This window comes from Petaurus breviceps, unplaced genomic scaffold, assembly GCF_028583685.1.
Source record: "Petaurus breviceps papuanus isolate PSGF00001 unplaced genomic scaffold, PetGlider_PUasm1.0 490, whole genome shotgun sequence".
Classification (NCBI taxonomy): Eukaryota; Metazoa; Chordata; class Mammalia; order Diprotodontia; family Petauridae; genus Petaurus; species Petaurus breviceps.
The window spans coordinates 8,940,482-8,965,951 of record NW_027186352.1 but is presented as its reverse complement, the minus strand read 5'-3'; the positions used below and the strand labels follow the sequence as shown (position 1 = coordinate 8,965,951).

At 44.3% G+C, this 25,470-nt stretch overlaps 2 protein-coding genes across 3 annotated transcripts in view; one reads left to right on the top strand and one right to left on the bottom strand.

The window, feature by feature from the left end:
- Window positions 1–24,616, bottom strand: part of INSYN2A (inhibitory synaptic factor 2A) — a 76,294-nt gene extending 51,678 nt beyond the window's left edge. Inside the window, exon 1 of the mRNA XM_069101717.1 lies at window positions 12,393–24,616. Coding sequence (XP_068957818.1) covers window positions 12,393–13,591 — 1,199 coding nt within the window. The 5' untranslated portion in view covers window positions 13,592–24,616. The remainder of the gene's footprint in view (window positions 1–12,392) is intronic.
- Window positions 1–25,470, top strand: part of DOCK1 (dedicator of cytokinesis 1) — a 618,254-nt gene that overhangs the window by 278,449 nt on the left and 314,335 nt on the right. The window lies entirely within an intron of this gene.

Here is a 25,470-nt window from a genome sequence, read left to right as displayed (position 1 = left end):
TTTTGAATTTTATTTCCTGTACCTACCTAACTCAGTGCTGGACGCATGGATAGATATTGGTGGATGTTTGCTGATAGAGACCTGGAACCCAAAGATAAGAGGTGTGACTATTCTGTTGTCACTCAGTTCAGTTAGAGAGTGTTCAGGTAGGGAGGATGAATTGGCAGAGATCTCAGTGATCTGACCCTGCTTTTGTTGTTCATCCTTTATCCCCTCTGCTGGGATGGACTGAATTTCTATGGAAAGATCTTTCTAGTCTCATGGGAAAGATGCGGAACAACATTCTGGAAGATCAGTCAGAATGTCTTTGGGAGACTCTCAGAATGGCACCAGTCTTCCCTCTTTGCAGTAGGGCCATTCTCAGCAAACCAGGTGTAAGGTTTTGATCTCAATTTAGGTTGTGGATTTTGGCAACAGACATTCCCATAATCAGTCTAAAGTGTGTGCGACCAAGCCTAGATCAATCTGCCCAATAAATCCAATTTTCCCTGCTTTTTCAGGGGAAGATCAATGGTGAGAGAGAACTTGATTCTTTGTTCCTTTGAATAAACTTGGTGCTGCTGAGAATATTTTATTTTGTAGATTTTTAGCCTTTATCAAATGAGATAGTCCCCTTATTAGCTTCAGAAGGGTAATGGTGATGATGATGATCATGGTGATGACAGTAGCTGATACTCATATCATGTTAAAACTTGCAAAGTGATTTACATGCCCTAATCCAGTTTATCCTCACAGTTCCTCCATGGGAAGCTGCCATTATCTCTAAGGAGACCAGGAGGCAGGGACTACCTTTTTTTTGCTTTTGCATCTCCAGTGACTCTCACAGTGCCTGGCACATTGTACATCACGGTACACAATACATATCTGTTGAATGAATAGATTTTGCAAATAAGCAAACTGCTGCTCAGAAACATTAAAAGTCAAGTCAGCAAGGATTTGTTCAGTGCTCAGCAGGTGCTTGGTGCTGTGCTAATCACTGGGGTATACAGAAAAGCAGAATGAGAGGCCCTGCTCTCCAGAAGCTTATGTTCTGCGGTCTAAGAGATTTAACTCTACAGATGATCCAAAAGTCATTTTCATTTTATCAGAAAGGAAACTGAGTTCTGTGGAGACAAGGTGATTTGGTCAGAGCCACACAACAAGTGTGTTTCAGAGTCTCTCTGATTTTAGATCAGCTCTGCCTTGATTACAGCACTCATCCTCACCTATGTTACAAACGAAAAGAGCACTGACAGTGTAAATCCCATTGTGCTTTGAGGCAGTTTGGGGCACAGGGGATAGATGGCCGGGCCCAACTCAGGAAAGTGTGAGTTCAAATGCACATTCGAGCATTTGAACTTAACCTGCGTCTGCCTCATTTTGCTGAGATGATGCCTGTCATCACCATCATTCCCTGCCGAGCCACTGGGTTTCTTGCCAGTTTCTCCAGTGACTAATGGGACTAAATTATTTATATACGTTAAGTATTATAAAGGAATGAAAAAGTAGTCATTCTTCCCATGTTTCCAGGTCTTGGGATAAGTTCAGTCCCCTGCAGCAGCCACTCTGGAACAGTCAGTGAGCTGGTGAGAGATTCCAGTGCCCTCATTCAATGTAACAACCTAGAGATTTGTGTTGTTTTCATAAAAACACAAGAGTCTGCACCACTTCATTTCCTGTCATGGTTTCCTTTTGAAGCCCAAAGGGTGATGGGCCTATGAGCAGACACCCACCCCTCCTCTTCTGTACTAAGTCAAGCCATGGCCCCCAGTGAGCTTCAGCACTCCCCTGATACCAGCCACACAAAGCATTTTGTGACTGTTCTCCTAAGCAAGAGCCCCTCCATCGACCTGGTGACTTCCAAAGACTGTCATACCTTCGGCTCAGCTGAACAGTGTGTTAGCCTTAAGGCAGCACATTGCCAAGGACAGTTCTCCTGTCCTTGGAGTCAGTGAATTGGGTGCCCCAAAAGAACTTATTTGGTGTGTGTGTGTGTGTGTGTGTGTGTGTGTGTGTTATATGTGTGTGTTATATATGTGTGTGTGTGTCTGTGTGTGTTGATAAAATTTCCTTCTGTTGTGTGACCTGAACCCTCGAAGGGATATTCATTGATAGGGCTTCATATCGGTGAGGGGGGGAAATGGGGATTTTACAAGAATTACACAAATAACCAATAAAGAGTACATTAGGAAAGAAATTAATGAGGTAATGAACAAGGAAATTACAAGTGATTAACAAAGGAGATAGGGGTGTGGTGCAAAGAATCCTGAGCCTGGAGGAAGGGGAGACCTGGTGCCCTTACAATTGCTACCTGCACAACTTACCTTCCCCTCAGTTCTCTCATGTGGAAAATGAGGGTAACATTGCAAGTTGCACCTGCCTCACAGATTTGTTTTGAGGTTGGGATGTTCCAGAAGTCTTAGTGCTGTGCTGGGGAAGCTTAAGAATACACTACATAGGGGCTGCTAGGTGGCACAGTGAGTAGAGCGCCGGCCCCGGAGTCAGGAGGACCCGAGTTCGGTTCCGGCCTCAAACACTTAACACACAAAATAACTAGCCATGTAACCTTGGGCAAGTTACTTAACCCCAATTGCCCTCCAAAAGGCAAAAAAAAAAAATATCAGGAAGAATACACTGCATGAAATGGTCTAAAATTGCAAACTGACTGAGGTGTAAACAGCAGAATCTCATCATCACCCTCATCTCTGTCAGTCACCACCAGCATCAACATAATTTATTTATCCTTTATGGTAGGATTTAAAGTTTGTCTCCCTACTTCCAATTTCCTTCACATAGGATAGTTTTAGAAGAAGTATTTTCTTATTTTAAATCAGACTGTCGTGACTGCAGTTTTCAGATTCAATTTATTTCAAATGCCCAAATCATTTCCTGTCACCCTTATGCCATTGGTTATACTAGAATAAGTCATCACTGAATCAGACAGTTCTGTAGGTGAAATGTTGCAAAGACCTTGTTGGTCATCTTGTCCAGCCCCTTCTTTTATAGAGTGCCAGAGAAATAAGAGAGTCCCTTTAAGCTCTAAATGTAGGACCTTCTAAGTAACCAGAAGTCCAGAATTTGAGAGTTGGAATAGTCATCCAATCTGAGCTTGTCCCCCATACCCTGGCAAGTGACCATCCAACTTATGCTTGAAGACAAGATCTCCTGAGCAAAGAAACAGTCTACCTTTGGGGCAGCCCTCTGCAACAGCTCTGATTGGTAGGGAGCTTTGCTTGACCACATCTGTATTGGCTTCATTTCAAGTTTTACCTGTTCTTCTCAGATCTGCCCTCTGGGCTCAGACCGAACAAGGCTGATCTTTCACTGCCTTACAGCCGTTCAAATGCCCAAACCCAGCTATCAAGGCCTGTTCATTGGGTGACATTATCTATGCCATTTCCCAGATTTTTTGCAGATGGCATATTTTCCTTTCTTTTTCTCTTCCCTAAGCTAAAGAAGCCCAGTTCTTTCCAACATTCTTTGTAGGACTGGACTCAAAGCCTTCCTCCTTCCTGATTACTCTCCAGAACACTCTCCATCTCACCAATGACCTTCTTAAACTGTGGACCCAAGAAATGAATGTAGTCTATGAGATGAGTTCTGCCCCTGGCACAATCAGACAGGATTCTTATTTCTTTATTTCTCAAACCTCTGTCCCTATTACCCCAAACAGTGCCCATGTTAGTTTCCTTGGCTGCTTTATTGGACTGATGACTTAATGTTGAATGTGGGTTCTACTAAGACCTTCTAGAATGTTTTTTTTCCCCCAAACTTCCAAAAAAAGGGAAGTGATCTAATTAATAAGTAGACATTTGGAATCCAGAACTCTGGCTTTCTGATTCCTACACATTGGACTTTCTACAACACCACATGTAAGAAGATTAAAGAATTTAGAGTGGAAAGGGTCCTTAGAGGTTATTTAGTCCAACTCTTCCCTTTTACAGAAGGGAAAGCCGAGGCCTAGAGGCGGAATTCTAAAATTATAGGAGTAGGAAGTAGCAGGAACTCAAGTCTTTTGGCTTCTAATAAAGTGTTCTTTCCATGGCCACGGTTTCTAGTTCCCATGTCTCTTCCTGAAGCATAGAGTGTTTTCCCATTCTTCTCTGCAGCCCCAAACAAAAGCTGAGGAACCACTGAAGAAAAGTTCAGTGAAGTAACACTCTCTGCGTGACTGTCAGAAAGGCACAGGGGACTCTACTTGCCAGCAAGGATTGGGATTGAGTTTCAGGTTGGCGTCAGGAGAACTCTGAGTTTAAATTCTTGCTTAGACATTTCTAGATTTGTGGCCATGGACAAGTAACCAATTCCAGGAGTTCTAGTTTTCCATCTGTAAAAGGGTGACCTTAACTTTTGTCCTATCCATCATGATAATCAAATGAAATGCAGTGTATGAAGACACTCCCAACATCTCAATGGCCCTCTGCATTGCAGTTTATTCAGAAGAATCTTTTTTGGGGGAAGGGACAATGGGGGACTTTCCCAAGGTCACATGGCTAGTTTTTGTGTTAAGTGTCAGAGGCTAGATTTGAACTCAAGTCCTCCTGACTCCAGGACCAGTGCTCTATTCACTGCACCACCTAACTGCCCCTATTCAGAAGAATCTTTGAGAGCCTTGTTGTAGAAGTGTGTTACCAGGAGCCCATCACCATGTCAGAATGCTGATACAGAATGAGAAACATTGCTCCTAAGACTTAAATACTTCCTCCCCTCCCTCTCTCCCAGACTGCCATGCTTCCCTGCCCTGCCCCCCCAGTATCCTGTTTCAGAGATCACAGAGGCTAATAAGAAGGAAGGAAAGGAGACTAGAATTTATTAATCATTTGATTTAATAATTTATTAATGTGCCAGGCACTGTGCTAACATAACAATGTCATCTCATTTGATTGTTGAAACAACCTTGGGAGACGATGACTTTTATCTTCCCATTTTATAGTTGAGAAAGCTGAGGTAGAAGGTCCTAAAGTGATTTACTGGATCACTTAGCAAGGACTGAGGCTAGATTTGAACTCTTGTCTTCCTGACTCCAGACCCAGTGCTCTGTCCATTGTACAACCTAGCTCCCTTTATTGTTAGCTTTAGTTAAGTTGGTTGTGGGAAGTGGTTCTCCGTAATAGTCTAAGTATGGCATAGGATGGGTTGGTCCAAAGTAATCTACTTATCATGAGTCCTTTGGAAGCTCTTGGAAATCCTGGCTATTGATGTAACTATTACATCATAAACCACTTATAGGGTTTGTCTTATTCATGGCCCCAGTGATCATTGTAGGTGCTGGCCAGGGGAGCTGAATGACCAAATATTTGCAGGACTAACTTTTCTGCTTTCAGCTTTTACGACACCCAGAGTCTGACTCCACATTGTCTCCAGGCTGATTACATAGTAGTCTTCCTTACACACTAAACACTTCATGCAAATGGATTAGTGTGTTCCTGCAGTGCCACTCTCTTGGCTTTTGTCCAGGCTTTGTGCAGCCTGGTGCCTCAGCCCAGAAAACTTTGCTCCTCACCCCTTCTGCTCGGCCTTCCTGCCACCCTTCAGGACTCCTCTCAAACATTCTTTGGATCAAGGATTAGTATGAAAGAATTAAAAAAAAACCCACCTGATTTATGCATTCAAACAAATTAAATGTAACTAGTTATTATGCAAAGTTAATTGGCATATTGATGTTTAATGTTAAGGTTTTAAAAACAAGAAATACATGACGGAGCTTATGAGATGGATGGATGGGAGGGAGGGAGGGATGGATGGATGGGAGGGAGGGAGGGATGGATGGATGGATGGATGGGAGGGATGGAGGGATGGATGGATAAGTAGATAGAAAAAAAGTATTCAAGTAAAAGAAGTTTGAGTTAAAACAAAAGACTCATCTCAAGCATCACCTCCTCCACCTACCTCTGTCCTCTATTTTAATTACCTCCCTTCCAAGTTATCATGTCCAACAGTCATAACAGTGCATGTGCATGAAAGAGAATGTGTGTGTGCATGTGTGCGTGCATGTGCATGTGTGCATGCATGTGCGTGCATGTGTGTGTGTGCGTGCGCACGTACTGTCCCCCTCAACCCAATAGAAGGCATGTTTCCACACGGCAGGACCTGGGCCTGGCATATGGTATGGGTACAAGGTTTTTAGCATTGTTTTAGAGGGACTTCCTAATCAGATGTGCATTGGGCCAGATGCTGTCTGAGTGAGCTCCTTCCTAGCCACTATAGTGTGCTCTGAATAGGGAGAACACTTTTTAGCTTTGCTGCAGGCCAAGGTCACGGCCAAGGAACCAAAGACAGACTAGAAAGGACTGGTGGAAAGGGATCGTTTCCTTCCATTGCCGTCCTGTTTTACAGGAGTCTCAGAGGCATGGTTTGGAATACTCTGGGCCCAGCTGCCCACTGAGGGAGTCCTGGCTGCTGTATTCCTCCATTGCACACCTGTGCAATGAGATGAGACTAATTAGCGAGGTCCTTGAAAGATGCTGCTCTCCAGCTAAGGTGGCCAGAGAATTTCACCCCCAGAGGAACTAACCCCTTAGAAGCTGGTGTGAAGAAACCAGTAGGAGGGAAAACGGCTAGTCTGTTTGAAGAGAAATGTTCCTGTGGGCCGTGAATCCTGAGCCAGGACAGAGGGAGCTTTCTGGCCTCCTCCTCCTCCTCCTCTCCAATTTCCCTGCTTTTCCACATGGTGATAACCCTTCACACTCTGCTAGAGCCTCCTGTGCTATGGAGTACTGTCCAAAGTGCCCTTGGGTTTCATTGTGTATAGAAGGATGAGTGTGTGCATGTGTGTGTGTGTGCGTGTGTGTCAGTTTGGGAAGGGAGGGGCCCAGCTTGGGCTCGGAGGCTTGTGCCATGGTGCTGGCCCCACTGTCATTTGCTGTTGTACGTCACGATGCCCTAATTGTGTCAGTTTTTCTAAACATGCAAAAGAGCGAGCACAGCTGCAGTAGCCTCCTTTCGCCCGAAGCGAAAACCTGTGTGTGATGGTTCTTCTCTGGGCCGCTCATACTCTGAGGGGGCGGCAGCCACTGAGACAGGCCTCATTCTGCTTCTGAGACCTTTCAAGGATCCGGGGTGGGGGCAGGGGGCAGAGCGACAAGAAGGCCAGCTTCCAGGACTGCCTCTGACGCTTCCTCGCCTGGGCACTCTGGGCTCCCAGCCTGGGCCCTCGGGGCTCCTAGCCTGGTCACTCCGAGCAGGCCATGTTAGCTTTCACTTCCTCAGTTTCCTTGTTAGCAAAATGTAGCTAGTAATCACAGTGTTTTGGGTTTTTTGTTTTTTGTTTTGCTTTTTTAAAGAGGGCAGTTGGGGTTAAGTGACTTGCCCAAGGTCACACGGCTAGTTTATGTGTTAAGTGGCTGAGGCCGGATTTGAACTCAGGTCCTCGTGATTCCAGGACCACTGCACTATTTACTGCGTTACCTAGCCACTCCTAATCACAGTGTTATCATGGGGCAAGCGATCTGGAAGCTTCAAAGCAACAGAGATAGAAATAGGAGTTGGTTTTTTTTAAAGATTTTCAAGGAAATCTAATTTTATGTGCCTCTTAAATGATCACAAATTACATATGTGTATATTTGTGTGTGTGTGTGCGTTTGGATGTACATATATATGTATATGTGATCATTGACCTATGTCCATGTAATGATTTGTGCAATCGGCAAAGACCCAAAGACTTTTCTAGCAAAGAGAAAGATGGGGCCTGGATTCTAATTTCATTGATACAGGGAACTCCTAATGACAAAAGGGATCCAGGCCAGTGGCTCTGCCCCAGTTGATGGTCTTAGAGAGCTGTCTCCAGCATGGAGGCATGCAGCCACCTGCTCGGCCACAGCAAACATGTCAGAAGTAGGCCTTGAAGCCAACTCTCTATCCAGGAAGAGGAGCATCTAACAATCTCTTCTCAAATTAGGCCTCTAAAGTAACAAGGGAGAAAATGAGCCTGTGTGGCCAAGTACCATGGGCAGAACTTGGGATTTGGACCAGGGGACTTGAGATTCTTTTCTCTGCTCTGCTATGTCCAAACTGTGTGACTTTGGGGACCTCCTCCTCCCCCAGGCCTTTTAAGTTCCTCAAGTATAAAATGGGAAGTTTGAAGTAGATCTCACCTACATCTCAGGCTTCATGATCTAGCATTAAAGGCATGAGAAGAACATTAAACTTTGGAGCCCTTACCTCTCTTACTGTCCTCCTTCCTCATCTCCCCCCCCCCCCATTTTTGGCTGACCTGCTGTGCCCATATTGCAAATTTAGCAAATTCATGACTCAATCTTGCAAACCAGCCTTGTGAACTAGAACATCTCATGTCCAGGGGGTTCATTCCAATAGAGACAGAACCCCATGATCATTCTAGGCTCGCACTAGAAATACCTGTCTGGGATCTGAGGGGGAAAATCCATTTTGCAGAGCGAGAAACTGAGCCCCCAAGAACAAAAGTCTCTGACATCATAATTTGGGTTTTAGGGGTTTTCCAGGACCTCTAGCCCAATCTTTCTTTGAAGGAAGCAACATGAGGCCCGTGGAGGTTGTGACTTGTTCAAAGTTGTGTAGATAGTAAGTAATCAAATCAAGATTTGAACCTGGGTCTTCCCAGTCTAGTCATACTATGGCCTTGCCCAGGTAATGCTGTCCTTAGCTGTATTTATTGTCCTGTCTGCCTTAGAGCTGACAAAAATAATGTCTAAGTATCTCCCCTTGCAGCCAGGCTCCATGCATTATCCATAGCAGGGAATTAAATTTATCTATTGCACATAATTCCACGTTTAGTGGCCAGCAGTCCCAGGGCTTTTGGGACTCATTGGACAAAGTCAGTTCTTAAAAATAACTATGTAGTGGGCCTTCAGGAAATCCCACATAACAAGTAGAAGGGAAGAAAGAGGCTTCTCTAAGAAGATCCGTTGCCTCCCTGTTATTACATGGGAAGCCCTAACATGTTAAGCTTCTTGCCTGAGCATCCAGAGCTAATAAATGGTCACTCATCTCAAACTTCCAGAGTTAGAAGAGAGACTGCAAGCTCTCTAACCAGTTACAGCCCTTCCTTGAAGGCCTTATTTGAGGAGCATGTCCCTACCAGCTGAGCCAGCCCATTTCTAGTTGGGATAATTCTGGTTATTGGGAAGGGTTTCCAGACACCAAGCAGAATTTTACCTCTTTGCAGCTTCTCCCCATGATAATTCGTCTGCCCTCTGTGATCAGGTAGAAAAAGTCTGATCCTTCTTTCACATGACAGATAAGTAAATGCAATTATTTGTCCAGGTGAAAGCCTCTTTGTTTCTCATGCTAAGGTAGACCAGACAAAGGAGGAATAATGAATAACCCAAGTAACAAGGAGAGCAAATGCAATTTGTAATGGAAGAAAAGAGACCTAACACGGACGCTGTAAGCTTTGCTTTTCACCTTTGCCCAAGATATATGGAACATTGTGTTCACAAAATGAAGAGCAACTTAAATCCTCCTAAAAGTTCACAACACAGATTGACCTCTGTGATGGCCAAGTTTCTCCAGCTAGCCCCTGTCCCTGTCCATGGTACTGAAACGCCCGCCCTGGGATTCCAACCATGCTCGGCACCATTTGCTAAGCTGCCTGTGCTTCTTGTAAATCAAGTGTTCCACCACACTGACAGCTTGCACAGACCCTGGACTTAGCATCTGAAGACTCTGACTTTGAGTCTTAGTTCTGCTATTTACAGTTTCTGTGACCTTGGACAGATCTCAGTCTCAGTATCCTCTGCAATAAAGTGACCCACTATTGCTGCTGCTACTCATTCTGTTATACACACCAGAGGCTGTTTTTCATAGGAGCAGAAATTCAAAATGAACGAATATGGATTCTGCTTTTACAATCTTTTTGTGAACGCCAGAAAGGTTGTAAGACAGTGATTTGGACACCTGAATGCATTTTCCAGTGCCTGGCCCAGAGCAGGCTCTTACTAAGTGCGACTGGAATGAATACCTAGATTTTCTGCTAACATCATCCTTCTGTCCACTGCATAGTTGTTTGCTCAGGCCCACTTAAGACTTTGATCCCGTAATGTACCTGAAATACAGACTCCTGTGATAACCAAGGATGGTAGGATAGAATATAATAGCAGACTGCTGTAGGCTGTAGTAATGTAATGCTTGAGGTGAAACCTCCCTATTTATATAACAGTGTTTCTATGTGAAAAATGTTCAGAGTTACAATTTGGAATTCCTTCAGCATGCTTTATTGCCATCTTCCTTTTCCATTCTCCTCTCCCATCCCCCACCAGACTGTTGGGTAGATAAAATTTCATTTATTCCCAGGGGCTGGCATATAGTAGACCCTTAACAATGTTGTCGAGTCAAATTTAACCTTTCTTTAGTCAATTGATCCACCCCCAAGCATTTAATAAGCGCCTACTATGTATGCACAGTCCCTCTTCTTTCCCACTCAATTATCTGTTGGTCCCAGATGGCGGCTACTTTAACCCTAAGGCTGGTCAGTTCTGTAGTCTGAGGCAAGTAATTTAGGAGACACAGAAAAACCTCCATATCATGCTCCTGAAAGCACTTTATATGCACAATCTCACTGGGTCCTCCACATCATTTCTGTGAGATAATAGTTTACAGACGTGATTATCTTCATTTTACAGTCATTTGTACTCACTCAGCCGAGCTTTCTGCCTCCACAGTCATTGGTGTCTCTTCCACATCATGCATATGCACACCCGTAGCCTGCTGTGGTTGGAAAAGCCCAGGATTTGGAGACTGTGGACTTGGGTTTCAATCCTAGCTCTGCCACTTACTAGCTTTGTTACTGTAGGTAACTTCCCGAACCTCTCAAAGCCTCAGTGTCTTCACTGTTTACCTGAAGGTGGCATAACTTTTCAAGGTCCTTCTAGCTCTAAATCTCGAGGGATTTCTACTATGACTCTCTCCTTCATATATTATGCCACACTGCTTTTGGCATTGGGATAACGGAGTTAGGGACAGGCATTGGGCAGGAAGAGGGACTCCAGAGGATTGGGACTACTCTCTCTGTCCAATGATTCCAATCCTGACTTTCCTTCAAAAAAGAGCTGAAATGTCACGTTTACCTAGAAATCTTATCTCATTCCCCTGGCTTCCCCACTCATCTTCAGCTCCTACCAAAAGGTTGCTTTTCTCTGAATTTCTGTTGTCTTCTTAGCGCAGCAGCCAGTCTACTTTTGAGGTATTTGGGGGATATCCCTTGGTCCCAGCTGTCTTTCCATTCTCTCCTATTTTATCCTCCACCTTTTCTTTTTAGCTTGTCCCAAGAATTGACATCTCTCCCAGTACAACTTGTTGAACAGAATTCAATCCACTAAGCATTTATTAAGTACTTTCAATGTTCTAGGCTCTGGACATAACAGAGAAAAACAAAATAGTTCTTGACTGCAAGCAGCTTACATTCTACTGCTTTCAGCCAGCATATGCCCGTGGCAGAACAGAATGAAGTCTCACCATCTTTCCCTCTGTTTTCCTGCTATCAAAAAAGCTCAACATGTCATCAGAATATTGCTAAGGGTTTGTACTCTTAGCATCAAGGAAGCCCTGTGTGCTTTAGGAGCCATTCCTAACTCCTTTTTACTTTTATTTGTCCCTCAGAAAGGAATTTAATGTTTGTCTAAATGATTAAAAAGTCTCTCCTGTAGAGTTTTACTGCACTATAAAAATACAGAAAATATCACATGGAGTTGAGTTTACCCAGACCATGTCGAGGGGAAGAATCAATAATGCCCAATCAATTCCCTTGGGTTAAACCATTGTTTGGCCTGTCTACTTTATTTGTAAAGTTCACTTTCATTGCCTTTCTGTCAGATAGGCATAGTCTCACCATCATTACTGATTGGAGAAATGGCATCAGACTTTGATAAGAATATCTTAATACATCTATGCAATATTCTCAATATTCCTCAGAATTCTTGTGTAATCAACACACTTTCTAAATTCCTACTATGTGCTAGGCATTGTGCTAGGTGCTGGTGCTAAAAAGATGAAAGTGAAACACAAAATGTTCATTCATGCTGCACCATAAGAATTGTTTATTTTCACTTCCTTAATGTGATTCCTTAAAGAGAAATTATTGTTGATTTAGAATTGGTGGTTTGGGGCATACATATTAATATATAGTAAATACCTTCATTGTCATAATTCCAAGGTGCTAATTGTTCAAGAAGAAGGAGAAACAATTCATTCAGCATATGCTAGGACAATCAGATTTTTAAAAAAGCCAGGCAAATAAGCAAGTTTGAAAGAGATTATGCCATTGTTTCTAGCTGTTTCAGATGCTTGAGTAAAAAATGCAGGCATATTAACCACATTGAAGAAAGTGGCCACTCAGCTTCCTTATCAATTGGGGCTTTTAAAATGCAACATGGATATGAAAAGGGAGTTACTGCCACCCGGCATTAAGACCTGCAGAAGATATGTTTGCTTGTACATACCCTTCCCGATGAGCCTCTCCCTTTTCCAACTCCTGGATCACGCCCAGTAGCACTTTGATCGTTTCCTGGCTGGAGCTGATCAAGTTTTCCATCATCTGAAGCTGTGCTTTCAAGTCTATTACTTCTGTGTGAGGCACAATTTCACGGCATTCTTCACTTACCGCCACAGCCGTCTGGCAAGGCGGATTCTCGTCCGTCGGCGAGATGTTTCTCTGAAGGGTCTGCTCGTTACATTCGGGTGATGGGCACTGTGCCTGTGTGGGACAGGTTTGGGCATTTTCTGCCTGGGGATGGAGCCCATTCAAATGCCCAGTTCTCTTTTTCTCCTCCTCTATGGCTGGGCACAGTGACCATTCGCTCTCTGCTGCTAAGTTTGGCAAGGTGGGCTCAGTGGCTTGGGAGCCAGATGCAGGTAAATAAACAGTCGCTACTTCTGTCTTAAACACTCTGCCTTGTGCTGATGGCGGGGCCTCCTCAGCATCTGGCAGCACCTTGTCTGGTGTTGCCTTGTCGTGCGGCTGGTGATCAGATTCTTCCGAAGCCGGGTTGGTGGAGTTTTGAAGATGAGGGCCTTTAACACAACTGTAAAGACCTGGGTTTTTACAGGGGTCTAAACAGGAGTCACTTGGAGCCCGGTCAACGGCATCCACGTGTTCATCAGAATGGGCCATCAGGTCCCCTGCCTTTCGCTCACTCACTGCCTTGCTGCACTGAGCAGCCTCCCCTGAGTTCTGACCATCGCTCGGATCCTGGATGTCTATTAGAAATCCATTGTTTTGACTCTTGAAGGTGCTGGCTGCCTGGCTGCTCTTAATGATGCTCCCTTTCTTCCGATCCAGAGGGAATGTCTGGTAGCACTTTTTCAGATCTGGGGAAGTCTGTACTCCTGTGCTCTTGGTCACGTTAGGGATGGACCTCCGGGCAGGCACTGTCATATACTTGCGATAAGCAGCCGCTTTGTAGGAGATGGGCTTGGCGTCCTTTCTGTCCGCAGGTGGCCCAGCAGCAAGCTGTCTGTCCCTTTGTTCGCTCTGGGCCTCACAGATATCTTTAAAGCGCACCTGTAGGGCTTTGTTTCTTTTCTTAATCTGCCGATTGGCATCCAGGGCATAGCGCATCTCCAACGCCAGTGAAGCTGCTGGCTCCACTTCACTTTCTGAAGGCGTGAGTAAGCATTTGCCAGGTTCCTTACTCACCATGATTCCTGCATTCAAAAACAGCACACAGAAATTCAGTTACAGAGGGAACAGGAAGGGGGAGAGAAAAGACACAATCAGCAAAAACTCATTTGTCTTTAAGAACTACACGATATTTACAGGTGAGGTTGGGCTGAGATGTGGAGAACCAGCCTTCTGAGAAAGCTGAACTGTCCCGCCTTGGAATGTCTCTGCCACCGCCGTGCTTGCGTGGGCTTCCATGTGGATTACACTGTCTTTCTTTTCATAGCAACGCATGTTTCCCCATTACACAATCCCACTTCATTCATCAGCCAGGCTAACGACATTCCTTGTTCTACTTTAGAAATTATCATTTCATATATTACTTCCTTTTTTTTTAAACAGATGGTTTACCAAATGCTATTTATTCGACTTGGACTTTCCTCTTTCTTGAACATGACATGATTAATCTGTCCTTGGATTCTAAGAGCATTACCATTTCTGTATACCAGAGTATCTGGGCGCTCAGTTCTGAGTCCACATATCTCTCCACCTCTGCCTCTAAAACAAGAGTTTCAGATCTATTTTAAGTTGCTAATTATGGTAAGTTGTGGAGGGATGTTAGTCATGCCAGATTTTTTTGATCAATAGGATGGCATGGATAAAAATGAACTAGTGGGGGCCTTTATGCACATTGTGGAATGGACTGGGGGTTCTCGGCTTTGATAGAGGTGAAGGTAGAAGCAACAGCCTTGTCTGCAGGGCTGAATAGCCTTGAAAAACAACACTTTTGTGGGCTTGGGGATTTTTTTCTTGAAAGAAGAAATTTTTGTATTTTCACTCATAACTCTATAAAATGAAAACAATTGTGGTAGTTTCTGTACTTAAATACCTCCCCCCCCCCCCCAATCTGAAGGCTTTGTGTTAATCATGCAGATTCATCCCGGGGAGATGATGGAATGTGCCTGAAAGGCTGCAGGTGGCCGCTGATTCCTCTCAGGGAATACCCGCCAGGCAAAAATGCTGGATTTTTATTAGGCAGCTTCACAGATGTTGTGAGCACATGGAAAACCTTCCTTGAGTGTTTAACTCAAAGCAAGAAGATGTCGTTAAGTGTTGCAATTGTCAGCAAAGATCCTACTTCCTCCTGCTTTTGTGGACAAAATCCCTGGAAGAGTTTGGAGTCAGAGCTCTTAATTCTTGGTCTTGGAGTCAGACAGCTTGGTTGGTTGACCCGCGGAATTGCTGAGGCCAAGGTGGCAAGCTGAAGCATTAAATATGGCACATTTAATGCAATGCCCAGGACCTGTCTGGTCTCCAAGGAACAGGGCGGTGCAGTGAACAGAGCTCTGAGCCTTGAGGCTGGAAAAGCCCAGTCCACATCCTTCCTTGGGGACTTGGTGGCTAGGTGACCCTGGGCAAGTCACTTAACCTCCCTCTTCCTCAGTTTCTCCAATTGTGAAGTGAGGATAAGAATGATACCTGCCTCCCAGGCAGAATGTGGTGAGGACTGAATGGTGTTATGTTTCTCAAGTGCTTAGGCCAGTACTTAGTGCACAGTAGGTGCTTCATGGGTGTTTATTCCCACCCCCCGATTAAAGCGCAGTCATAGCCGCAGCACTCTGGCTGACTTCTGTGAGTGTTGAGGTTCAAGGCTCAGAGCTCCTTCACACAAGGGCCCCTTTAATGCCTCTCAGAAGCAGAAGGGCCTGAGAAAGAGCAGGCACTTAAAAATCCTTTCACAACTGAATGAAAGCCCCATTTGCAGTGGGTAAAGTGAAGTGACTTGTACAGGTTGTGTCTAGGATTCAGACTCAGCTCTCTATTCCTAGTCTAGCTCCTCCCCCTAGGGTATTAAATTGTATGGGATGATCATTGAGCCGTGGAGTTTGGATTGGGAAAGGCCTAGATCATTACTCCACCTCCCTATTTTTCTAAGTGAGGAAATGAATCTAGAATGGGGACAAAGAAAAAAGAATACCAATGCCTTCCCCAGGCTGTAGGGGAAGTAGCCAGGAGAGAATCCACCTGTTCTCCTGAGACACAGGACATAACCCATACCAAAAACCCACCATGGCCACAGCAGGTGGCCAGTTGGTCAGTAAGCTCCTACTATGTCCCAGACCGTGTGCTTCAGTGAGAGGCCAAAGTGCCTGCCCTCAAGGAGCTCCCAGTCTGAGGGGGAGGGGGCATGCTGGCAGCAGTATGTTCACAGGCGAACGACGCCTTATTTATATTAGACTTTTTTTCCCCTTTTGGTGGCTTAAGAGCATGAGCAGAAGACCAAGTAAAATTTCCAGCGGTTTGGACATTTGCCTGATATTTTAAAAGCAACACCCAAGACAAACAAACAAACATTTCATTTTATGACTAAGATAAATTAAGTATTTTATAAGTTGTGACATATACAACTTAATCAGTGAACAGTTTGGAAGATCATGAAAATTAACAATGTCTGAAGTCTCTTAGACTTTTAAAAATAGGAATGTGGGGACCCTTTGAGGCTGGCCTTTGCTGGTGGTCTTTCATCTTGGTCTCTGAGGATATAAGTCAGCTGAAAGGAACAAAAAATGATGGAAATATAAAATGTGGCACTAAAATTTCATCAAACTTTGACTGTTTTCAGCACATGTCTGTTGGGCCAGAGAGAAAAACACAAGTCAAAGCTCAAGTGATGACACCTGCCTCCCAAAGGGATCAGCCAAGGGAAGATGAAGAGAGGGGCACTAGCCAAGCCCACCTGGAGTGACTGAGTGTTGTGTGCAGAGGGAGGGATGGGGATGAGGAATTCCTTAGACTTCGCGCCCTTCTGGGTTGATAATAAAATTTTGCCATTTGCCATTTGCCAGCTGCCCTATGAGGTAGGTGATAACTTGTTTGACTGTGTTAGTGCCATGTTACAGATGAAGAAACTGAGTCCCAGAGAGGTTACAAGACTTGTCTAGTCACACAGTTGATTCCCACTATGACTGCAACCAAAGTCTCTGCCAGCATCCTTTTTTTTTTAAAGTTAGTTTCGTACATTAGAAAAGCAGATAGAGTTTTTGTCAGAGAACCTGGGTTTCAAATCTTGGCTTTCCCACTTACTGCCTGGGTGACCTTGGGCATATCACCGAACCTTTCTTCTTTTTTCCTCATCCATAAAATAAGTCATTTGGGCTAGCTGGCATGGAACGGCCTTTCCAGTGTTCAATCTGTTATCCTGTGATCTGTAGTCTCTCATTCTATACCATTTTGAAAATCTCTTCCTGGTTTGCCCATTCATGCATGATGATGGGGCTGGGGAAACAGGTTCCTGTGTGAGACATGTGATGGGAAAGCAAGAGCTTTTTGTGGATGTGTTGGATCTGTTGGAGGAATAGGATGGGACATCTCTTGCTAGGGCTCTCATCTCCTTTAGGGCAGGGCTCTGTGGACAGCAGACACTTGAGAAAGGCCTGACGGTGGTCTCTGACCCCACATGGAGGGACCAGAGCTCCATGATCACCTTTCTCCACCTTTCCCCTTCTTTTGTGGTGCCTTTCTCCTGAAGAAGGCCTGTGTACGGGGGGGGGAGGGGAATCTGAGAGAACATTTTCACAAAAAGCAATTTACTGGTGATTTTTCAGCATTTTCCCTGCCATGACTGAAAAATGTGTGTCTGAATAAATTTGCCCTATCATGCGATTCATCATGAAAATTGCTAGCAAGTGCCCGCAGCCGGCCATTGGTTTTGGAAGGTATTCTGAATCAGCAATCTTCTCCCACTAATAAAGCAATGTTAGACATGACAATTATTTGTAGCAAGAGAAATAACAAGTCAGTGCTATAACTTTGGAATATTGGAGAATTGATAAGCTGACCAGCATCCAGAGGAGGGCAGCCGGCATGGTGAAGGGCCTCCCCATCATTAGGGTGCAGGTTGGCCAAGGAAGATAGAACAGAAAACACTAGGCCTTCTCCATAAAGGAAGTCACTGTTAGAGGACCAGTGTGAGGAAGAGAACCCTTGGGATGACCCTAGGCTATGCTATGTCCTTCAAGCCTGACTTGCCTCAGCAAAGGGCTGTCAATGGGGCACCACAGAGACCACTCCTGACTGCCAAAGCCTTCATCAGGTGAGACATTCTCTCAGTATGTGTCATCTCAGCAGGAAGATCTGAGTTCTGATCTTACCTTCAAACACTTGCCAGCTCAGTATGAGACATAGGACAAGGCACTTAAGCCCTCTCTGCTTTAGTTTCCTGTCTTTTAGATGAGGATAATAGCAATTCCCCCAGTCTCATTATGAGAATACATTGTGACATCACCTGCACAACCCTTTATAAACCTTAAAGCCTCTAGAAATGCTAGTGGTTGTTATGGAGGAGGAGGAGGAGGAGGAGGAGGAGGAAGAGGAGACTGCTGCTGCTGAAGGTGAGTTTTGGTTTGCTTTGGGGCACACTGCTATAGTTGTAGAGATTATTTACCCTGAAGCTCCTCGAGACCACCACGTTTGGTATATAAAACCCTCCACAAACTGGCTCCTGGCTAGACGTCCTGGCTTATTCCATTGTATTCCTTACTTTGCCCTCCACGGTCCAGCCGGACTGGCCTTCCCACGGCCCCTCACACCTGCTCCCACTGTCCCTGTGCAGGCTCCCTTTCGTGCCTCCTCCTCCTCCCTCCTCTCTCTGGCGTCCTTGAGCCCAGCAGCATCACATGCTTCTTGAGGCCCTCAGCTGTGAGCCTCCACATCCCTCTTCCATGAAATATCAGCTTGTGTTTGCTTGGAGGGTAGATGTATGTGCATATGTGTGTGAATAGATATGTGCAGGATCCACAGATACCACTCACTTGGAGCTGCTCTTTCTGCCGGTATGCTTTGTGAGCCCCAGGAAGTAAGGGAGTGTTGGATGTTGTCGCTGTGTCCCCACCCCCTTGTAGAGCCTCACCTGGCATATAAGCGGGTGCTCTGTGTATGCGTGTTCATTGATTTCCCAGTGAATGCATGCCTGCCATGATCTGCTAAAAGGCTGGAGGCTGTTGAGCCTGGAGAAGGCAGGGGGGCTCTTGGGCTGAGCTCACTGTTCAGTAGCACACTGCTCCCTCATGAGTCAGTGGAAGAACCAGTTCTGTTCAGCTCGTTAAGCCCAAAGTCAGAGCAGCATGTAGAATGTGTACAGTGGCCAGTTAGACTTGAGAGAAGGCAAGGGCTCTCTCTGCACAAAATGTTCCACCTCCCAGGTTGTGTCCTCCATTCAGGAGAGGACTTCAAGTGAAGGCTGATTGATGCCTCTCGGGCTCTGGGGTCAAAGGATTCTTTTTCTAGTACAGGTTGAACTCTGTGGCCTCAGAGCTTCCTTCCATGTCTGTAAATATCTACTTTTTCCGTATTAGCAAAAATCAAATAATCCCTTTGATTTCAAATCTCTTTGAAGATACCGAGAAAGAGGTTTTTTTTTTTCCCAACTTTTATATTGTCCTGATTTTACAAATAACAATGGGACTTGGGTAATTTGTTCTGTATAGAATTTCACAAGAATAAATTGCTGTTCTTGCAAGTTCATTACCCAGCCTTGGAAATAGTCCATATAAACATGTTTTAGGCCAAAACTCAATCCCCTTCCCAGTACTCATTCCATACATCTGATGGCCACAGGCATCTTTTCCTGTTGTTTACAATTATGAGGCTGTTGCTGTAAGAAACTCTCTAGGCCTTCTCTCTTTGCTATATTTTTAAAATAACTAGAACATTGATTTTGCCTAGTTTGGTTTGTCATCTGATAGGGGATCAATTGAAGTAACATGGGGAGGGCACTTTGGGCATCTTTAAAGAGCCAGAGTAAAAGCAGCAGAGTTTCTCTTACTTTGGGCTCCACTGGATTTCATGATTCCATCATTTTGGACTTCACCTGAAGTCACTCTACAACGTTGATTCTTTAAGAGTTGGCACAGCCATGAGCTCATATGGTGATGACCTCTCCCCAGGTCGTCTTGGCTAGCCCTTGGATAACAGGCACAAAGTTAATCCTGAATTCTGATCCTGTAGCGTTCCTAACTGGGGAGGACTTGCCCTAATCTGGAATTTACAAACACTGCCCTTGAGAACCAAGGTTCCTCCAGTTCCATCCAAAGATGACTGTTTTCAGAGGCCAAACACAACCTGTGGCTGATGTTTCTGGGCTGTGCTTCAGTCCCTGAGAGGCGGTCTGAAAATGGAGAAATGGTGCCATGGAAGCCAAGGACCCTGGGAAACAGCTGGCCCAATATAAAGAAATCCATGGGGGCTGGAACATGCCATTGAAACAGTGAGCAGTTGGTTTTCAAGCTATTTGAAGGAAGGGAAGGGACCAAAATATAGAAAATGGCAGGTAAAGTTAATTATACCCCCAAACAGGTGATCAAGAAGAGACCAGAAGGTATGAACCCATACACTTTCTCATCCCTATGAAACCTGGAAAAGAATGATGTATTCTAGACATATCTCTGATCCAGGTTCCTTGATGAATATAGGGGAATGGAACAAGCAGGCTTTGCAAGTGATTTTACACATTATTTTGCACTTTTAAAGTCACTGTTGACCGAAATGTATCAAAAATGTAAGAGCCCATTGTCTTATGTTATTAAAACTTTGACTTGGGAGAGTGAAATTCTGCTGGAAAAGTCTCTTCCCATTTGGTTTCTTCCTTGTGTAGGTTAAGATGACACAGGATCTGTTAATAGATGTAATTTGAGAGATCTTTGTCCCATGATCTTAGCCACGAACCAAGATAAATGCTGCTATCATTCCGAATGTCAGCGTGTAAGTCCACATGTGAGAGTGCTTCCCAAGATATGTTCCCACCCTTCAGCTGGTTATAGCCAGCCTCAGAGGACTGCCAAACTCCTCTGTGAATGAATATTGTGGAGATGTAACCTGTCAGCTGGGCTCTCTTACATGAATCCGTCACTGCAGAGATTCTGAGCAGGAAGGGTAGATGGACAGTGAGCTGGACCCAGAATTAAAGAGGGAGAAGTGAACAGTAGGCTTGATTGTGATTTTTACAAGTTGTTAAAAATATTCTCTCAGTCATGTTTTATGGCTGCAAATTATGAACACTCTAATTGCTAAAGACTCAGACTTTGAGAGACACATGATGGGCAAAGGTTGCTTAAGCACATTACAGACAATGAAGAAAAAGGGGCAGAAGAGAAATTTACTCCCCAGTAAATTTATGGCTAGAAAAAAAAGTGGATCCATCATTCATTGAGAGAAAGATAGAGATACCAGATGATATCTCAACCCACAGGGTACATGGGTGCACAGAATGCTGATTGACCTATAAGAATGACTCCTGAAAGGGCTGGCTAGGTAGCACAGTGAATAGAGCACGAGCCCTGGAGTCAGGAGGACCTGATTTCAAATCCAGCCTCAGATACTTAACACTTACTAGCTGTGTGACCTTGGGCAAGTCATTTAACCTCAATTGCCCTGCCTTCCACCCTCCAAAAAAGAAAGCAAAAAAAAAAGTGACTCCTGAATGTTGAATAGAAGATTTGTAGATCTAGAAAAGTTATGGATCGTTGTGATCTGCACTGCTAAGTAAGATCAGAGATCCACTGGCAGCATGCTTGGTGGTGGTCTTCGTTGTCTAATTGATTAGGCTCATCTCTTGGGCAACTTTCTAGATGACAGGATTAGAAGTTTTAGTGTTGGATGGATACTTAGTGGGGATTGGGTGCCCCCTTGCTCACTTTCCATAAGAGGAAACTGTTCCAGATAGTTAGGTTGAATTTTCTCAGATTACAGTTGAGTAGTTGAGTCAGAATATGAACCCAGACCTTCCAACTCCACATTCAACCCCTGACATACAGTATCATTCTGTTGAGCTGAAGATGAATTAAAAAAATGAATTCATAAATAAAACTTCATAGTTCATTGTGGGGTATGAGGTTAGGTACCTAGTAACTCAAATTAGAGATGAATTATCATACTGTTGATGTCCCAGCTCAAACCGAAGAACAGTGAAATCACAGGTCTATGGAAAAACACAAATATTTGTTTGTGGAAAACACTGAAGTTATTACACTGTCAGCACATGTTGTCCCCAAAGGGCTAGATTTTATTATTTCAATGAAATTCTGAATAAACAGAAGTATAGTAAGAAGGAAGGAGTGCAAATTCAAAGTCTCAGCAATATTGTAGGATGTCTGAAGACCTGTGGAAAATCTCCAGTCCTTTGAATGGAGCTTCTATGGAAGATTCCTGGAAGGGCATGACCAAGGTTGACCCAGGGGAAGAGACCTGGATGGTTTGTGATTGAGAGTGGTGGAGAGATCACCGACAGTAATTACAGGGATCTATGAAGTATTGATGAACAACGAGTTTCAAAATTTTGGGGACCTCATGATTCAGTGGGACATCTCTCCATGAGTTCTTTTACCAAGACTTGAACTTAGATCAGTGCAGGAAGGAGCCACGTTTTTGCTACTTCTGGTCTATTTCATAAACTTGGAATTTGGCCATATACTATGATGCCACATAAGATGATGGAACAAAATTCAATTTGGAATGTTTAAGCAGAAGGTGTTGCCAAGAAATGCCTCAATACACACGGAGGCCAGAAGATCTCACCAGTGCCTGGTCAGCAGTCTGGAAAACCCAGGAAGGGCCATGGGATTTTATCAGCTTTCCTGGTGGCTGATCCATGGTTAGGACACCTTGAAGTCAGAGACTGACTCCCATTGGACATGAATTTGGCCAGCATTTTATTTTACAGCTATGGGAGAGTGAGAAAGTTTGGCTGTTTGGCCCAAGGGAATGGTAAAAAAAAATGTTGTGGTTGTAATTATATCAATGATAGGCTAAAATAAAGAAGCCTTATTCAGAGATTTCCTCTGGGTTCATAAAGAGTTAATTCTGAAATTGGCTCCATTGGCACCCATTGATTGTTCAAAAATGGAGCTGTCCTTCTTCTCTGGGCACAAACCTCAGCTAGCCCAGTACTTGCTAGGTTCATTATTCAGCTTAATCTACTCATACAATGAATCAGTATTTTTTGAGATATTTGTTCTCTTTAATGGAGGTCAGGGAGTAACTTTTTCATAGCCCCAAAGGGGTCAGGCAGCAGAGTAAATGCAATGGGTGATAACTTTCTTGAATAAAGAACTGGTACATTGTGGGGGTGGGGGGGAAGCTGAGTCAATAAACTAGTGGCTTCCATGCTCTCAGCATTTGGGCATTTGGGTTGCAATGAGAAGGAGTCAGAGCAAAAGATACTGGTTCACAGTAGTTAAAAGGTCAGGTGGAATTAGGTAAAAATTTGAATTTTAAATACAAATTTTAAAAGTAAATGCTGTTTTTTTTTTTAAGCAATTGGGGTTAAGTAACTTGCTCAAGGTTACATGGCCAGTTATTTCTGGGTGTGGTGCTAAGTATCTGAGCCCAGATTCGATTCCCAGGTCATCCCCACACTGGGGCTGGCACTCTTACTCACTGTGCTAGCTGGCCGCCCCTCTAATAATTCTTACCAAGTTCCTACTGGACCTATTCTAAGGAATGCATAAAAATCAAAATAATTAACTGCAATTATATCCAAATGCTTATAATGGATTTGAGAATGTCTGCCATTAAGTTCTCAGCATCTCCATTCCTTCCCTACTAATCCTGCCCCCCCTACCCCTAGGTGAAGGTAAACCATGTCCCAGTTATCAGGAATTCTGTAGTTGTGGGGACCAAATTAATGAGGTTTGACTCCCTGTTGAAAGGTAACAGAGGAGATGTTTGTAAAAGTGATTTGGGTTGATTGTTACCCTAGGGCATGTTCAATCCAGATTTCCAGATCACCCTATCCATACCTGGTTGACTCCTTGCATTTCCTTCTTTCTTTAGCTACCTCTTGTAATTGAAATAGATGCTTGGATTTCCCTGCAGTTGTGCTGCTAGTAACAATAAAAATAATAGGGGACTTGCCTACAGTGCTGTAACCTTGTAAATTAAGCCATGGATTTCCCATTTAGTATCTCACTTGGTCCTGTCTTCCTCACAGATCTGCCTCACGTGTAGACTTCATCTGTCTACATCTGTGTCTGTACCTATATGTGCATCAATATCTGTGTGTCTGTGTGTGGTTTTTTCCTTCACTTGGAATGTTAGCTTCTTAACAGAAGGGGGTTTTTCTCTGGCACTGTGCCTGGCACTTAGTAGGAGCCTGGCTGACTGATTGACAGAGAAAATGCCACTTTGTCTTCACATCAGCTTAGAAAACAGCCAGTTCTGACCATCTAAACTGGTAGATTCCCAGACATTCCCTGTTCCTGAAGCTAATGGCAGTTCCAAAAGAGGAGTGGCAGCTGGGTCTCCTGGAAGCCACACTGGCCTTGAATCAGGAAAGCCTGAGCTTGTGGGAGAAGTATGTAAGCCTTTGTTCCAGCCCTTATTCTGTGCTCTGGCAATACTGAAGCCAACACAACCCTTGCCCTCACAGAACTCACATTCCAATGGGAGAGACAAATACCTAGGTACCAACGAGACATATGGAAGATGAGCTCAGAAGGAAGGTGCTGGCATTCAGGAAGATGGGAGATGTTGGCATTTGGATGAGTCTCCACAGGCAGCCAAGAACCCTGGGAGGTGTGGATGGGAAGGGGGAGAATTCCAGGTATGGGGGAAGGTGGGGGGAGCATCCTGTTCCAGACCTTGAATTCGAGATACGGAGAGGACTCCAGTGTAAGAGACTGAAACATAGGAAGGGCACATCTACAAAAGACTTCCAGTGCCCAGCAGAGGGTCTGACCCTAGAGGAGATGGGGAGGCAGGGGAACGTTTCTTTTTACCGTAACTATACCTTTGAGAATACATCTGTGAATCTGTGTTCGTAATGGGGTCAACCCCTTATTATTAAATACAAGAATTGTTCTGTGTTAAGTAGGAATCTGACTAGAAAATAACCACCTTCATCTGCATTTGTTTACTCTATTATTCTACCAACTGAGAGCCATTTGGTCGGGTCTTTCATAAGCTGGTGATTTCCATTACCGAAGACTAAATCTCATTTTCAGAAGAGATCTCAGAAGTCTGGTCCCCTCCCCTCATTTTACAGATGAGAAACCTTAGATTTTGACAAAGTAAAGTCTTCTTAAAAACTAAACAAAAAGAAACAACAACCCAAAATGGCTTGGGGAGCACCATTTACCTCTCTCACCTCCTTGGGGAGAGAGAGAGAGAGAGAGAGAGAGAGAGAGAGAGAGAGAGAGAGAGAGAGAGAGAGAGAGAGAGAGAGAGAGAGAGAGAGAGAGAGAGAGAGAGAGAGAGAGAGAGAGAGAGAGAGAGAGAAAGTAGGCATTATATACGATTATATGTGGGAAGGGAGTCAGGTAGATTGATTGCCAAATGTTAAATGTCATGCAGGCTGCTTGGCCCAATGGAGAGGGTGTTGGATAGGAGTCAGAGTATCTGAGTTCAAGTCCCAGCACTGGCACTGTTACTAATGTGGTTAATACTGATCCTTTGGGCATAAACTGAAGGTCTCTGGACCTCACATTTCTCATTTATAAAATGAAGTCAGCAGACTTGCTGAACTCCAAGGTGCCTTTCAGCTTTATACCTGTGATCACAGAATTATGCGACCATTTAGACCCAGAAGGGACCACAGAGGCCACTGAACCCCACTCAACAAACGAGAAGACTGAGGCTGTGTAAGACAGCTAAGGGACTGCTCCACTGTCTCTTTGTTTCTGAGGCAGAGCTGAGCTCCCATCTTCCTGATTCCACACTCCAAGTACTGTTCCCTGGGCTAAGCTGTCTCTTCTTCTAGACCCTGCTGTGGGGTGATGCAATCCATCCCTTTCACTTTACACATGAAACATCTGAGGTGCAGGAAATAAAGGGACTATTCCAAGGTGATGTAGTGATGGTGGAGAAGAGCAAAATCCACCTTGAAGCCTGACTTCGATCTGCTTTACAGTTTCTATCCTAAACCA